This window comes from Arachis stenosperma, chromosome 3 (assembly GCF_014773155.1).
Source record: "Arachis stenosperma cultivar V10309 chromosome 3, arast.V10309.gnm1.PFL2, whole genome shotgun sequence".
NCBI classification, from domain to species: Eukaryota; Viridiplantae; Streptophyta; class Magnoliopsida; order Fabales; family Fabaceae; genus Arachis; species Arachis stenosperma.
In genome coordinates, this window is record NC_080379.1 from 12,106,812 (window position 1) to 12,124,661 (window position 17,850).

General features: G+C 29.7%; 1 protein-coding gene across 1 annotated transcript; it reads right to left on the reverse strand.

Moving 5' to 3' along the window:
* Positions 1-6,386: 6,386 nt before the first annotated feature.
* LOC130966396 (beta-glucuronosyltransferase GlcAT14B) lies at positions 6,387-10,061 on the reverse strand. The gene is made up of 4 exons (XM_057891193.1): positions 9,305-10,061; positions 9,113-9,188; positions 8,338-8,453; positions 6,387-7,199 (listed from the first exon to the last, which is right to left on the reverse strand). The coding sequence occupies exons 1-4, from the start codon at positions 9,978-9,980 to the stop codon at positions 6,691-6,693; spliced, it is 1,377 nt and encodes a 458-aa protein (XP_057747176.1). The 5' UTR covers positions 9,981-10,061; the 3' UTR covers positions 6,387-6,690.
* Positions 10,062-17,850: the final 7,789 nt, after the last annotated feature.

Here is a 17,850-nt window from a genome sequence, read left to right on the forward strand (position 1 = left end):
GATCCATCCAGTAAATTATACACAGCTGGCTTCTTACGAATCAAGTATTGTTCATATCATACTGATCTTAAAAAATACTTTATTTTTTCTTTCATCACTTTTGTAGCTTGTATTATTTGTGTGTCATGTTCTTGTTGCTTATATCGTGAAGATCTATGTAATATTTTGTTATTAATGTTATTTTATCTTTGCAAGGAAGACTCTGGATTCGTTCCCCTATTAGTGTATGGGTTATTTGGTTCTTCTCGACAGCTTGCGATTGGTCTAGTCGCATTGGTTTATACACAGCTGGCTTCTTACGAATCAAGTGTTGTTCATACCATACTGATCTTAAAAAATGCTTTATTTTTTCTTTCATCACTTTTGTAGCTTGCATTATTTGTGTGTCATGTTCTTGTTGCTTATATCGTGAAGATCTATGTAATATTTTATTATTAATGTTATTTTATCTTTGCAAGGAAGATTCTGAATTCGTTCCTCTATTAGTGTATGGATTATTTGGTTCTTCTCGACAGCTTGCGATTGGTCTAGTCGCATTGGTTTCTCTCTTATGCTCCAATGTGCAAAGTAGCATAGCTGATCCATCCAGTAAATTTTACACAGCTGGCAATACTATTGGCTCTTATGGTTAGGATAATGGAGTGCATAATGAGAATCTTGAGGTATTTTTTTTATTCTCATTTTGTGAATATAGATTTAGTATTTTACCAATGCTATGAATGCATCCATAGGCATTCCCTCCACGTATGCATCAGTAACAACTAAGTCAGCACAACGAGAGCCATATCAGATGTTTTGTGTTAGATCTGACGGATTCATATGTTATATGAATAGAGCCACTCATATGTCCAACTTTAAAGAAGTTAAGAATTTAAAAATATTTTTAAATTGTAATGACAAAAATATCCGTAAAACAAAAAATCAGAAATTTATTTATTTATTTATTATTAGATTCCTTGCACAAAGGTATTCACGATTCATTGTATAGAACCAACATCTAATCAATAATTTAATATTTATTTTAAAGTTTTTTAAATTATAAAAATTATCTAATAAAAAACTTTTTTTAGTAAATGAAATATGAGGCATTTTTCAGCCACATACCTAAAAGGTACTCACACCAGTACTAGTATGATTGTAATTCTCAAAAAAATTATTTTCAATAATCATTTCTGCAATCCTAAACAATAAGAGTAAACTATCATTTATAAATCTATCTAAAAAAATAAAAGAATTTGTACCTATAAAAAATATGCTTCAATCAATAAAATTACTCAAGTCTAGAATTATCTAAATTTATTAAATTAATACTCCTGACCAAAATTCTGAAAATCAAGCTAATAAAATTAGAGATTCATGATTTAATCAAGATTTAACTAGAATTGATTCGAATATAATAAAATAATATATTTATGTATAAATAATTTAAAATTTAAAAATATTTTTTGTGATTTATTATTTAAATCGTTTAACTACTAAAAAGTAGCAGAAGTTGGATTGGTTAACGAATTTGACAATTTTTTTCGTTTTTTGACCAGCTCTTTCTTTCCCAAGCGAGTTTTATCTTGAACCAGACCCGTTTGGTGACAATTCCTAATTAATTGGTTCGAATCAGTTGTTTCAATCTCATTCTCAGAACTAGGGGTGTCAATGGGGTGGGGGATGCCTCCTTGCTCCCCGTCCCCGCCCTCAAATTTTGTCCCTGTCCCCGTCCCATTCCCCGCCATGGGGAATAATTGCCCCCATCCCCATTCCCCACGTTTTCCGTGTTTCTCGCGGGTCCCCATTTCCCATCTGCTTATGTTGAACATTTATATGAAAATTATCATAAAAAATTTAAAAAAATATAAAAAAACCACAAAATGTCAAAATAACACACAAACATACATATCACAAACATACATATCTTATCCAAAATTACAACTTACAAAAAAAGAAATATAAAATCAAGTGATCATAGTTCATAAAACGAAATTTTAAAATACAACATCCATTCTTAAAAAAAGCCATAAAATAAAGTCTTTAGCTTCCAACAAACAACTCCATGTTCTCTGTTAAAATACAAGACAAACATGAATATGTTAACATACATCATAAACAAGAATACCATATAATTAATAAGAATTTGACATAATAAAAAAATAATTATCTAAACTCTTAAATCTCCATATCCATCATATAGTCCCAAAGAATTGAAATTTTCGACCTTGATTTACTTATATTATATCAACCAACAATTTTCATCATCTCATTTTGGCCAGCTAACCTTTTAACCATTTCCAACTTCAGCTAATCAATCCAAATGCCAAGATAGCTTAAAGATCTGTGCTCTAACTTGGATTAAAACATAATTTCAAATTACTAATTACATCACTCTCAAGGATTGAAACTTATGTATTACTTTCTTCCAACCACATGCAATCAATCACATTTTGCACTGCAAGGGGAATTTTCTCAAATCCGTATACATACATATTAAAGTCAGAAATTACAGCACAAAACAGGTGAAAACTTAAGTTTAGAACTAATACTATAGTGAAGAGAAAAGAAAGAAGACCAGCAACATGTGTAGAATAATAAATAACTTTCAAACCCTACAATGGAACTCATGCATGCAACTAAATAAAGCTTCAGGTTAGATTGTCAGATACCAAAAGCCTACAAAATTAAGCTAGTTTTCAATAGAAAATCCAAAACTGAAGTAGAACCATTCATCTTCTAAACCTGCAACAACCTCAAACTCCTTAAATCCTTCCAAACATTTGTAAAAGGCCCTAGATTCCATTTAGTGAATCCTAATTGCAATCAAAACTCATAACTAACACTTACTACAACAAACAGAGAACCTGAACTTGAGGCCTAAAACACATTTAATCCTTGTACTAAAGTAGCTCAACCAATAAATTAAGCACAATAAGAAGGTGAATCAGCTTTACATTTAGTCGATTCATGTATCACCGTTTTGGGTTATAATTCAATATATAAATAGTGCAGCAAATTAGAATTTTTCATTCTACAAAATATAAATTATTAATACAAAATAGCATAGCATAAATTCATCAACAGGCAACAACTAATAAAATCAGAATTCAGAATTAATGGAAAATAAAAAAAAATTAAAGTATGAAAAAAATGAAAAAGCAGCCACCAATTATCAGAAATTCATAGAACAAAACATCCATTAACAAAAACAACAGCCACCAACTTCAAAAAATCAAAATTACCATCAAATTCATGAAAAAAAAGCAAAAACCTAAACTAAAATCCCAAAATACAAGAAGAAAAGGAGAGAGTAGTGAATCTTACCAGGGATAAGAGAAATGGCTGAAGAGATCAGAAACGCCGGTGAAGAGAAGAGCGGCGAACAACGGGAAGAGAGCAAACGAAACAGGGCACACGGGGTGGTGCGGTGCGGTGATGATGCAGTGTGGGCCGGCTAAAACGGACAGTGACGAGGCCGTGACGATGGTGGTCGGAGGTTGCGGACGATGGAGAGAATGCAGAGGAAGGGTGCAGAGAGAGACGAAGGGTTTTGCGAGGAGAGGAGCACTGTTGAACAACAAATGCGGCGCTCTATGTTGGAAGTGGGAAGTGGGAACTGGGAAGAGGAGTTAGGGTTAACTTTTCTATATATATATATGCAAAGTGAAATTACTTAAAAACCAAAATAAAAATTAAATTCATAAGGATATTTAAGTAATTTAATATATTCGGGGATTGTGGGGAATACGGGGACGGGGACGGGGATCTCCGCTCGGGTCCCCGCATCTGCTTCGGAGAAATTTTGTCCCCCATCCCCGTCCCCGCAGGAAAAATTCTCCGCTATCGGGGCCCCATTCGGGGCGGTCCCCGCGGGGATCCCCGCTTCCTGGGGATTTTTGACACCCCTGCTCAGAACCATGTTAGTGACCTAACTTATGCTACCTTAATTCTCAATTCTTCACCACCATACCACCCCACCCCAACCACCATTCAAATCCTTTCTCATCCAAATCTCATCCCCAGCTATCGCTACTGTCATCGCCTCCTTTTCACCCTCCTTCAAATCACATATCCCACTCTTCTCCTCTGCTTCTACCAAATTTCAATTACGTTCCTTCATCTTCCTTTCATTCCATTTCCACACTCTAAATCTTTCAATTTCATTTTTTGATTTGCTTCGTCGCTTTGCATTCATATCAAGATGCGACAATTATTAGAGTTTTGGCTCTTAGGGTTGGCTTTGATAATATTGTACTTCATCTCGCGAGATCTTCTTGTCGACCATTTTTGTTTCTTACTCGTTTGATTTATTTGTCTTTGTGAAAATCATCATCGTTGTCGTTGTTTTGGTTGCTAGTGCTATTGCGGTTATCGTAAGGGTTTTGGTGTGGACACAGGTCTAGCAGATTACCATATGCTTCCAAGGACGAGATCTAGTGAAGGAGAGGTTGTGGAAGGGACTGAAAAAACTAATAGCAGCAGCAATAACAACAACGACAGTGGCGTATGTGGTGGTGTTGTTGCCACCTCTTTTCACAAGAGTTGAGTTGGTTGGGGGAGCTAACTGTCTGTTCGTTCTCTACTGCTGCCAAGGATTCGACGGTTAACGACACTAACCAGAGCAGAAACAACGACGACAGCAGTAACATAAATGTTGAAGTGGACCTTAACTAGTTTGGTGGTAAAGGAAAGGAGGCCGCGGTGGTGGTAGTGGTGGCAATGGTGGCGGTGGTGGTAGTCGCTAGAGATGAGAGTTGGATGAGGAAGATTTTGGATGATGGTGGCAAAGGATTCGGAATTAGAGTAGTGGTGATGGTGAAGAGTTAGAATTTGGCGGGGTAGGTTAGATTCAAAAAGTTAGTCTAAGAATTTTGAATAATTACAAGTTTAGGTAATTTTGTTAAGAGTAATGTTACCTATACAAGTCTTTTTGTTTATAAGTCTTATAAATTGGGCCAAGTCTAACAAAAATTAGATTTACCCACTCGAGCGTGATAACACATGCATTATTCAACCATTTCTAAAACGTGTTCTCACTCACCATTATAAAAAACCTTCTTCTTCTTCTTTACGTTCCTCCTTCTCCTTCTCTTCCTCCTCTTCCTTCTTTTTCTTCTTTTTTTTTGACATTTCTCCTCTTTTTTCTTCGTATGTTTTATCTTCATCGTTATTTTTTATTACTGTTGTTGTTGCTTTTTTTCCTCCTTCTTTTTCTATTGATTTTGCAATATTATGTATTTTTTTTCTTTGTTTGATTTTTTCTCCCAAGAAAAATAATAAGAAAATGAAATAAGAAAGACGAGGAAGAAAAAACAGTAGAAGATGAAGAGGAGGAAGAGAAAGAGTTTTGAGTTATACAAAATTTATCAAAATAAAAATACACCCAAAAATTTTTAAAATACACCAAAATATCTTCGTGTTATACCTAAATATCTTCGTGTTATACCCAAATTTGTTGCAAATATAGAAAAATATTTTCTCTAATACTGTGTTTTTTTTTCTTTATTTCTTTCTTTTTTTTAGTTAAATGAATGTAAGTTCATCCTCTTTACAGCATTATGTGTTCTTTTTTTTCTTTGTTTGATTTTTTTTATTTTTATTCGTGTTAAGAGAGTAAAACAAGAAGAAAGGAAAAGATGAATAAGAACAAAAGAAGATGGTGATGATGATTAAAAAAAAAAGAAACAGAAGAAGATGAAAAGGAGAAAATGAAAAAGTTTTGAATTATACAGAACTTATCAGAATAAAAATACACCAAAAAATTCTTAAAATACACCCAAATATCTTCATAATACACCCAAATTTGCTGCAGAAAAATATTTTCTCTAATACTATTTTTTTCTTCTAAATTGAGCCACACTTTAACCACTTGATTGGATTAAAAATAAGAATAAATTTTGTTCTGGTTCAATTGACAATCCGAAACTGAATTATTTATTATCTTCAACAATGAGATAATTGATGATAAAAGAGAAAGAAAAAAAGAAAAGAGGAGAACAAATTTCAATAAAAATGGAAAAAAAAAAAGGGGAAGAAGAGAAGGAAAAGGAGGTAATATTGATGACGATGATAATGAAAAAAAATTACGAAAAAAAAAAGAAAAAGAGACACGGAGGAAGAAGAGACAGCACGGAAAAAGAAGAGAAAGCACAGAAAAAAACATAAAAGTGCGTGAATATAAATGACTTGATAAAAAAATACTTGTACGTAGAGAATAACTCTTTTGTTAATTAAAGGCTATCTTTCATAAATACAAAATTAATTTCATTTTTAAAATTAATTTCATTTTTTAAGATATATTTATCAACATTCTCTAAATATTTATAAATAGAAATGATAGTTTACATATCATGTGATAAAACTAGGGACCTTGGTCCCGAGGAAAAAGGAATTTAGAATTCATATGATTTAACAAATCTGAACATTTCTAAGCCAAACACATGCATATTAACAACCAAATTAAATTACAAAAAATGCGACCGAGTTAGCAAAGGAAACTTTTAGTCAATGGAATCAGCAATCTCACCTAACTTGTATAAAGGACGACCCAAAATATATTCATTACGTGACTTTGGCACAAGATTTACAATAGATAGGACCACCACCAAGCAACTGGTTCTTCGATCTTACCAACTTTTAAACTCTCAAGCTGTGTTTCTCTTCTGTTACCGACCTACAGTGAGTAAAATGGTTCTAGAGTCGGTCCATTCAAACACACTGATGCGATCGAAAAGTGCCATTTGAAAGTAATTTGACTATCGCTTTTTCAATTCGTTGAGAACCTGAGCCAGGTCTCAAAATATTAGCATCTCCCCATGTTAAGCATGTGCTGTTTCCAGACTCACCTAAGCACCATCCACCAGGAACAACTGATCCAGGACTCCGTCTCAGAAGTTTTTGGTCAATTAGATCAAGCACAGGATCATCTGGTTGAAATTTCCGAGCAAAGGCAGCTCCGCTGCGAATCATGTCATCAAAATCACTGGAATTAAGCGGTCGAGGATCACTTATGTGACGGTTGTCATACATAGCATATAATAAGTTCTGATTTATGACTGTCCTGTTGAACTGACGTGAATTACAAAGAACAGAGGGGAAATAGTTGGACAGCGACCAGGGTGTGTTTGCAAAATACATCAGCAGTAGCCGTGGGAGGTTGTCTGCTCCCAAGATGCAGAACTCCAGAAAACTGCGAGTCAGGATAGAAAAAGAGGAACCTACACAAAAAGGAGTTAATACAATTAACACAACTATCTCCGAAGAAAAAAGAATATTGCTAGATGAAATTATATATATGATAATAATTCTTTTTTTAAAAAATGGTACAAAAAATATCAAGTAATTTAAGCAATTAAGAGAAACCACGGAAGAGAAGGCAAAAACAAAGGATTTGGCTCCTCTAAAGTGAGAGATTAACCTTGAGGATACAGCCCAAAAATAGCCCATAAATTGATAAGGAATTGAACTAAAGTTTAGATAAGGACAAGAGCAACAAAAATGGATCAGTTAACATGTCAAGTATTTAAGTAGTAGCTAATTTATAGTTTAAAATCTATACTCTAATATAATTGGCCGAAGATAAAGTTTTTTTATTGAAACAGAGTTTCAACCCGCAATGTTGTATGGATCAGAATTCTAGGCAGTGAACTGCAATCACAGCCAAAAAGAAGAATATCACAGATGAGGATGCTGCAGTAGATAAGATTACTCATATAAATAAGTTAAGAGAAGTAACTTATGATGGTTGGGGCAAGGAAGACGACCTAAACATGCCAGGATTATGTAAGATAAAACAGATAATCACCCTTCAAAGATAGTACATCAAAACTGAAAAAGACATAAACAGACACTAGTTAATAGTAGGGTACAAAGGGCACCAAGATAACTTCAGTATGTGACTTGCTTATGGTTTTCATTTCCAATTTTCATCTCTAACCAGATTCTACTGCTCATCTTGCTAAGCTCACATTCTCCGTACACTATTTCAGTTCATAAATGGAAACCATGTGATTCCAAAGCTTCCTTCAGAACTTTAATTTATCCTTTATTCCACCTCTACTGTATCTGAAAGCAAAATTCCATAATTTCATTGCACCAGATACACCTTATTGGAAATGAAATCACTATTTTAGCATAAGCTTTAGCTTTAGGTGCATTCAGAAAAACTGTGATGCTGCAGTTTGTGAAGATAGCAGCATCAACCACGATCTAAGTGAAAATTATGTCAGTTGTTTAACAACAATCACAATCATATCTTTTTCTATTGATGTTGAAGTTTATAGCCTCTATTACCAATAACATGAAAAGCTAAAAGTACATGCAGACTCAGAGCAAAGGCATTCAACAAAATCATACCTGTAAAAACGCGGAAAGCACTAGGGAGATCTCTCTTCTGAGTGGCATAAAACATTTCGGTCCCTTCAGCAAGATACAGGCCTGGATCAACAATAATGGGTCTCAACCTCCTCGACCTACATCATTAAAAGCTATGAAAAATAAGTATCACGACTATAGTTCATTCAGCATCAAACACTTGAGAATTGAAATTCCTTCTCCAAAACACTACAAACAATAAAAAAGACTCAATTTCCACACACTAGCAAACATAAAATAACTTCATAATGTAAGCTAGTTTTGGGATCATGGCGAGAAACTATTCACCATGATAATTACCTACCTTCTAAATTTCAATTAACAGAAGGAGAACTTTGAAACAACAATTGAGTTGTCTTTATATAATCTCGAAGACATGGATTGAAGCCAATTAGCCAAGTTAGATGGCCTGCATTATAACCCATTTGGCTATGGTCCTTTTCCGGACTCGCCATAATCCAGGATGCTTCGTACCAGGCTTCCCTTATACTTCTATTGAGTATCTATATCTATACTATATAATATGAGGATTTTGAACGTGTTGATGTGTAACTTTTTTTCCTAAAATACCTTCCATTATATATAATTTCCAAGATTTGAATTCCAGTCCTTTGAGTTAAATTATAAACTCAACTAATCCAACATTTATTATTTGTATACATATTTAATATTTGAAAGAGTGAATCGATAGGCACTACACTAGTGAGTATAATGCAATTTTAAAACAATAAACGCATTAAACTGAACATTAGCTTACTCTTTCCAGCCAATATAGCTTGAATGATTCACAAAGTTCATATCTTTAGGCAGGAATGACATGATGTGAAGAAGATCTGACAATACACAAAAAATAAAAAAAAAAATAAAAATCAATGCACCAATTCATATAACCGAACCCAAAAAAAGAGCCACAAATGCAGCAAAAAAAAAAAAATACACCATACCATACCATCTTGGGTAACAAGCGGATAAGCATCAGCACTAAGGCTAACAAACCAATCCCACTTCAAGTTCAACCGAATCAGTATCGACGCTGCGTGAAGCGCAAGCGAAACGGGCGAGGATCCTTTCTGGTACGCGAAATCGGGTTTCCCCACAACATGAACATTCTGTGCGGCTTTGAAAATAGGGTTCGACTGGACAGTGAGAGCCACGCGCTCGCGGTCCGCGTGGGAAGCGGAAGGGTCGAGATGGAGGAGGTACTGGTTGAGGGGATGGTAGGTGGCGTGGAGGAGTCGGATGATCCGACCCGAATCGGAGCGTGACCCGGAAATGAGGTAAGCGATGGAGGGAGGGGGAGGGTTGGCCTTGGTAGAGTCGTAGATGATGCGGTGGTTGTGGGCCTGGTGGGCCGGGAAGAGGAAAGGGTCAGGCCCGGAATGTGGGCCCGTGGAGGATGAGGAAGTGCAGAGGGAGAAGATGAAGGTGATGGAGAGGAGTGAGATGGCTAGGAAAGTGTAGAGGAGGAGGGTGGGCTTGTTGGTGGGTTTAGGGTCTCTGAGTGAGAAGAGGGTGGAGAAAATGGGTTTTGAGGTGAGGATTGAAGACCACTGATGTTGTTGTGATTGTGGTGGCGTTGGTGCTGCTGCTGCTGCTGCTCCTGCTGTTGAACCCGACTTTTGCATTTCTTTGTGTCTCTTCTTTTTTTTCTTTCTTTGTGAAGTTTGAGGGGAAGCTGGAGACTGAGATCTCGATGTGTATGTGTCCGCTGCAGACTGTTTTCTCCGGTTGTCATACATATATATATATATATATATATATATATATATCTATAACAATATATAAAGCCAATACAGAGAGTTGACCATGACTTTGGTGTCCAATTTTTTTGGACTATATTAACCCTACAATAAACTATTTAATAAAGCAAATTATAAGGACAAAATAGACATAAAATTTGTTTTAAAAAATCTAATAACTTCCCACTAAAATAAAAACAGTTTTGTTACTTCTATTAACTTCCCACTAAAATGAAAACAGTTTTGTTACTTCTATAAATATAACAACGCATCTTCCATTGCCTCCATCCACTGCAGTTTGGATTTTACTTTTCTATATTTTTCTTGCTGTTCTGTTCTTCTCCTTTCTTCAACACTCTCGCCTCCATCCTCTTCCATTGCATTCATCCATTTGCAGTTGCAAATTTCATTGAGTTACTACTTTTACGCATAACATTCACTTATATCTCTTCTCTTTAGTTTACTTATCTAATTTATATTTTCAGTCATTTCTATGCTTTTTTAATTTATTCCCAACTTTTGACGTATGAAAATAGTACTGTATCTCCTTTTATTTTTATCAATTTAATGTAAAAAAATAATTTTTTTGTCTTACCAATTTGATGCAGAAAGAAAACAGTTTCTTTTTATTTGATATCTGTTTTTATTTTTTTATATGTCTTTGACTATTAATGATTGAATGAAAAGTTTCATAAATATTTTTTTAATTATTTTTAAATGCTTTGTAATAATTTTTTTTAATTTTCTAAAATATTGATTATGTAGAGTATTATGTTCGAAATTTGAATACATAAATATTTACTTTAAAACTAAATTAAATTATTAATTTTGTCTACCACAATATTATTTTTTATTAATTATTAGTTTGACAAATAACACAATAAATGTAGCAATATAAAAATTTTGTTAATTGATTTTTCAAATAATTTGGCGACCTAAAATAAGAATTTTGTTAATTGATTTTATTAATTTCTTTTTTATTTTTAATCTATTTTACATTAGATAATATTATTTTTTATTAATTATTAGATTGACATATAACATTTAAATGTGGCAAGATAAGAACTATGGTATACATTTTTTATTGTTTCAACCTTTATGATTATTTTCTTCTCTTTATTTTTCTATTTCATGAGCCATGTAAGTTTTAATTTATTATTTTTTCTATATATATATATATATATATATATGTATATATATTATACGTCTAACAACAAAATATATAAAGCCAATACAGAGAGTTGACTATGATTTTGGTGTCCAATTTTTTTGACTATATTAATCCTACAATAAACTATTTTGGAAACTAAATTATAATAACAAAATAGACATAAAATTTATTTTGAAAAATCCAATAACTTCCCACTAAAATGACAGTTTTAAAAAATGTAAGACAGTCTGTAAATTGCTAATAAATAAAAAGAAAATGGACTGGTATGAATATCAATATCTTCACATTCTTCATCATCTTCATGCTTTGTTTAATTCTATGTTAGTTTTAGTTTATATCGTTTGTTCTATCAATATCTTCATGCTTTGTTAGTTTTAGTTTATATCGTTTGTTCTGTCATTGTCTTCATTCTTTATCATGTTCATATTTTGTTTAATCTTATATTAATTTTAATTTATATCCTTTTGTTTTGAGTACGTTATCCTTTCAGTAGTTTAGTTTTTACTTTTCTGTATTTTTCTTGCTATTCTATTATTCTCCTTTCTTCAACATTCTCGCCTTCGTCTTCTTTCATTGCCTTCGTCAACTGCAGTTGTTAATTTCATTTAGTCTTATAGCGGTTACTATTTTCACATATAACATCCACTTATATCTTTTCTTCTCTTTAGTTTACTTATCTAATCTATATTTTCAATCATTTATCTGCCTTTTTAATTTATTCTCAACTTTTGACATATGAAAATACTACTATGTCTTTTTTTTTTATAAATTTAATGTAGAAAGAAATATTTTTTTTGTCTTATCAATTTGATGCAGAAAGAAAACAGTTTCTTTTTATTTGATATGTGTTTTATGTTTTTTATATGTCCTTACCTATCAGTAATTGAATGAAAGAGTTCTATAAATATTTTGTTAACTTATTTTTTTTAAATTACATTGTGATAATATTTTTTTAATTTTTTAAATATTGATTATGTAGAGTATTATGTTCAAAATTTGAATACATAAATATTTATTTTGAAAATAAATTAAATTATTAATTTTGTCTACCACAATATTATTTATTTTACATATTGGCTAAGTTATTTGATTGGCATATATATAGGACGCAAGAAAATTCGCACCCATCAAAGATTCATTAAAAATATTAATATGTTAATTTCCTAAACTATCTAAGCTATTAATTATGTAGAGTACTGGATTTGATATTTAATTATATAGAGTACTATGGTTGACATTTATTAATTTCCTAAATTGTATTGCAAAAAAATTAGTTAATTTTATATTTTTTATTTATCACATAATTAACATATAAAAGATAAAAAAAAGCTTACACCTATCAGTAGAATGAAAATTTCTCACACATATTTTGTTAACTTCTTTTTTTTTTATTTGTATTCTATTTTACATTGGATAATATTATTTTTATTAATTATTAGTTCGACATATAACACAACAAATGTAGCAATATAAAAACTTTGTTAATTAATTTTTTAGAATTTTGTTAATTGATTTTGTTAATCTCTTTTTATTTTTAATCTATTTTATATTAGATAATATTATTTTTTATTAATTATTAGATTTACATATAATAACATTTAAATGTGACAAAATAAAAATTATGTTATACATTTTTTATTATTTCAACCTTTATAATTATTTTCTTCTCTTTATTTGTCTAACTCATGAGCCATGTAATGTAAGTTTTAATTTATTATTATTATATATATATATATATATATATATATATATTCTATTTTGTAAACCATTTTATTTTAATAGATTTTTTAATTAATTTATTTTATTGTAATTTTCTTTTACTTTAAAAACTTTAAGGGTCTAATGATCTTCCGTTTAAACGATTCTAATTATACGATCAAGAAGTAGTTTAAGAGAATAGGTTTGAATTTTGGTAATTTATTATGTCTAGCCTTTATACGAAAAGTTAAAAATATTCTGAAGTCTGAACTTAAAAAACTATTTAATAATAAAATTGAGTTTGTTCAAGATCGGAGAGAGAGAAAGAAAAAGTTAAAATTATTTAACTAATTACAAAAATTCACTACCATCAAAGCCATTAAATTTGAGTATATTAAGTGAGGATTAATAAGAAGCAAACCAGAACGATAAATCTAAAAGTTTTTTTATCTCTCTTTATATAGTGTTTCACTTTAAGTAACTATTTTAAATAGATAGTATTCAAATAACAAACAAAATAATAAAAAGATTCGCATTAGATTATGAAAGTTAATCTCATCCTTATAATACAATGGCATTATTTCAAAACATGTAAAATAAAATAATAAAGTACACTTAAATTAATGTGCACAATAAAATAAATGTAAAACTTAGATAATAGCAGTCAAATATGAATAGCAATGGTTGCCTTTTTGTCCCAATGTACTATATTAAATTGCGACTTAAATTTATAATTATTAGTTTAAAAACTTACAATTATGTATTTTTTTATTATTTTAGTTAAAAGTAATATATTTTGATATTGTTTTTTAGGATTATTGACATCAAATTTTGATAATTTGAAAAAAAAAATTAAATGCTTTATGTCTTACTTCTTTTAACAAAACTTCAACAACTCATAAAAGTTAACAGAATAGATAGTTATAAATCAAAGTGATAGACAAGATTGAAAGTTACGATAATAATACTTGGTGATAATTAATTACGGTCGGGTGAAGAGAAGGTGGAAGGAGAAGAAAAAAAAATGAAAAAGGAGAACAAGGTAATATAATAATGACGATGAGACCATGATAAGTATGTGTATAAAGAATAATAATAAGAAAAAAAAAGTGTTTGATATAGTAAAGGGATATAATAAAAATATAAAGTAATAATTTTGAAAAATAACAAAATTAAAGATAATTTAAAAAAATTAAATATAAAATTAAAAAGAAAATTAAAATATTTTTTATCAATTAGAAATATGCATGAAGATAAATAGTGTTTTAAATATAAATTTTTATCTTGACTTCAAATTAAATACTATTAAAAAATAAATAACTAAACTTAATACCGTTTATAAATAGTTAATTTGTAAATAATGCTTTTAAATTTTTATTTTGATTTTGTTACCTATAATAACAACATACTAAATTTGTTTAATATCTTATTTAATTTAAATTTATAAATTTTTCTAATAGTTAATTTGATAATTTGGATAAAAATTTTAAATGCTTTATTTCTTACTTCTTTTAGCGAAATTTCAACAACTCATAAAAGTTAATATAATAGATGGTTATAAATCGAAGTGATAGACAAGATTAAAAGTTGCGATAATAATACTTGGTAATAATTAATTACGGTCGGGTGAAGAGAAGGTGGAAGGAGAAGGAAAAAATGAGAAAGGAAAACAAGGAAATATAATAATGGTAATGAGACAATGACAAGTATGTGTTTAGAGAGAGATAGTAAGAGAAAGAATAGTGTTTAATATAGTAAGGGATATAATAAAAATATAAATTAAAAATTTTAAAAAAATAATGAGATTAAAAAAATCTAAAAATTAAATATAAAATTTAAAAAAATAAAATATTTTTTAACAATTGGAATTATGCACGAAGATAAAGAGTCTTTTGAATATAAATTTTTATCTCGGTCTCAAATTAAATACTATTAAAAATAAATAATTAAACTTAATAACGTTTATAAATATTAAATTTGTAAATAATATTTTTAAATTTATATTTTGATTTTGTTACACATAATTTTTAATTGAATAATATTGAAGCGGTTATATAATTATTTTTATGGTCAATAAATCTGACAGTTTTTCAAAACTCAAAAAGTTATTGATAAGAAGATGTATAATGAATTATGAATGATTTTTTCTAAATATACAATTTTTATACTCTCCTATTTTTTTTATTAATTATTCGTACAGTTTGATATTTAAAACGAAAAAAATAAGCATTCATATTTCTTCTATCTTTCACTATTTATAAAAAAATGAAGGCCTTTTCATATTTAGATTCATATTTTGACCTATCACTTAAAAGTTAAAATATATGAAGACAAATATGAATATTCATGACATTTAAGTAAAAATTATTTTTTGAAAATAACTAACATATATTTTGGTTTATGTATACTCTTTTTAAATTAGGATAATGTTATTATTATTTTTTAAATTATATTTTTTCTGATAATATATATACCTCTCTATTGCGAGCTTTTATAATTTAATATTTAAAGATTTTTTATAGAAATTTTAATTTTAATAAAATATGATATAAATAAGATCACATCAATATTAAAATAAAAAAATACTTATCTAATAAATTTAAAGAGAAAATAATATATTAACAAAAAAATAAAATTAATTTCTTAAAAATAATAGAAAAGCGGCTGAACAGGCACGATAGTGCCTGTTGAGCCGCTAGTATATATTATTCTCCTCGTACAAATCATTTTATTTTATATAAGTCTATATAAATCATTTATATTCATAGACGCACATTTTTTATGCGTCATTGCTACACGTTTTTCTTCTTCTTGCTACATGTTCTTCTTTTTCTTCTTTTTTGGTTATCATCGTCACCAACACTACTACCTCCTCCTCTTCTTCCTCCTTTCTTATTGGCATTTCTTTTCCTCTTTTTTTTTCTTTCTCCTCCATCATTAGTTATCTCGTTGTTAAAAATAATGAATAATTTAAATTCATATTGTCAATTGAATCAGAATGAAATTGATTATTGTTTTAAATTCAAGCAAATGGCTGAGGTGTGATTCAATTCTAGTTAATGTTTTCGTTAGTAGTTTATGATTATGTAGATGAATAATATTTTTGTTTGTGAACATTATTGTTCATCGTTAGTGGTTTGAATTGAATATAATGTAAAAGTTCTGCATTCAAGAAAATATTTTTCTGTATTTCAACAAATTTGGGTCTAACACAAAGATATTTGAGTGTACTGTTTAAAAATTTTCGGTGTATGTGTACTGATAAGTTCTGCATAATTCAAAACTCTTTTTCTCCCTCTCCTCATCTTCTCCTGCTTCTTCTTCTTCATTTTCATTATCATCATCATCATCATCATCATCATCATCATCTTTTTTTTATTCATCTTTTTTTTCTTATTTTATCTTCTCTAATTTCTTCTTGTTTTACTCTTTTAACAAGAATAAAAATAAAACAATCAAACAAAGAAGAAAAAAAATAAATAATGGTACAAAATTACTTGAAAGAGGATGAAATTACATTCATTCAACTAAAATAAAGAAAGAAATAAGAAAAAAAAAAGAACAAAATGTAGCATTAGAGGAAATATTTTTTTGTATTTGCAGTAAATTTGGGTGAAACACGAAGATATTTGGGTGTAACGCGAAGATATTTGGGTGTATTGTTTAAGAATTTTCGGTGTATGTGTACAAACAAGTTCTGCATAATTCAAAACTCTTCATCTTCCTCCTCCTCATCTTCTACTACTTCTTCTTCTTCTTTTCATCATCATCACCATCTTCTTCATCTTTTTTTCTTTTTCATCTTTTTTTTTGTTTTACCTTCTCAAGTTTCTTCTTTTTTACTCTCTTAACAAGAATAAAAATAAAAAAATCAAACAAAGAAGAAGAAGAAACACATAATACTGCAAAATTACTTCAAAGATGATGAACTTATATTCATTCAACTAAAAGAAAGAAAGAAATAAGGAAAAAAAGAAGAAGAAAAAAATGCAGCATTAGAGAAAATATTTTTCTGTATTTGCAGCAAATTTAGGTGTAACACGAAGATATTTGAGTGTATTGTTTAAGAATTTTCGGTGTATATGTGCTGATAAGTTCTGCATAATTCAAAACTCTTCATCTTCCTCCTCCTCATCTTCTTCCACTTTTTCTTCTTCTTCATCTTCTTATTTTATTTTCTCATAATTTTCTTTGAAGAAAAAAATCAAACAAAGAAGAAAAAAATACATAAGATTGCAAAATTGATAGAAAGAGGAGGAGAGAAAAAAATGCAGCAACAACAACAATAATAAAAAAACGATAATGAAGATGAAACACGTGAAGAAAAAAGAAAGAGAAACGCAAAGAAGAAGGAGAAGAAGAAGGAAGAGGAGGAGTAGGAGGATTTTTTTCGTTTATAAAATAAAAAAATTATTTATTTTCTCTAAAACGATTTTTCAACTTTATTTTCGTAAATACGATTTTTTTTTAATTAACAGCAAGTTCGCCGCCCCCTTAGAGTTCACCACACTATATAAACGCCGTGGGACCATTGGTTTGTCACTTTCTTCTTCCATTCTATCCTCCAAAATTTCTCTGTTACTTTTTTCTTTTCTACCTTTTTGAGTTCTGTGAAGTTTGTTGTGGATGACAATCTTAGTTCCAGGTTAGTAAATAACAGTCTATGTTCTTATGTTAAGTTGGTTTAATGTTTATATGTTAAATAAAATTGTTAGGTATAGATCATTTGTTAGTTAGAATAATAGATTTATTGTTTACATGTTACTTAGGTAGATGTACTTTTTAGTGTTGTTATGTTAGGTATATTATTTTATGTTACCGTTTTTAAATATAGTGGCTATGGATCATGATGTAAAAGAATATAGGAAAGTAATATTATTAGATAAT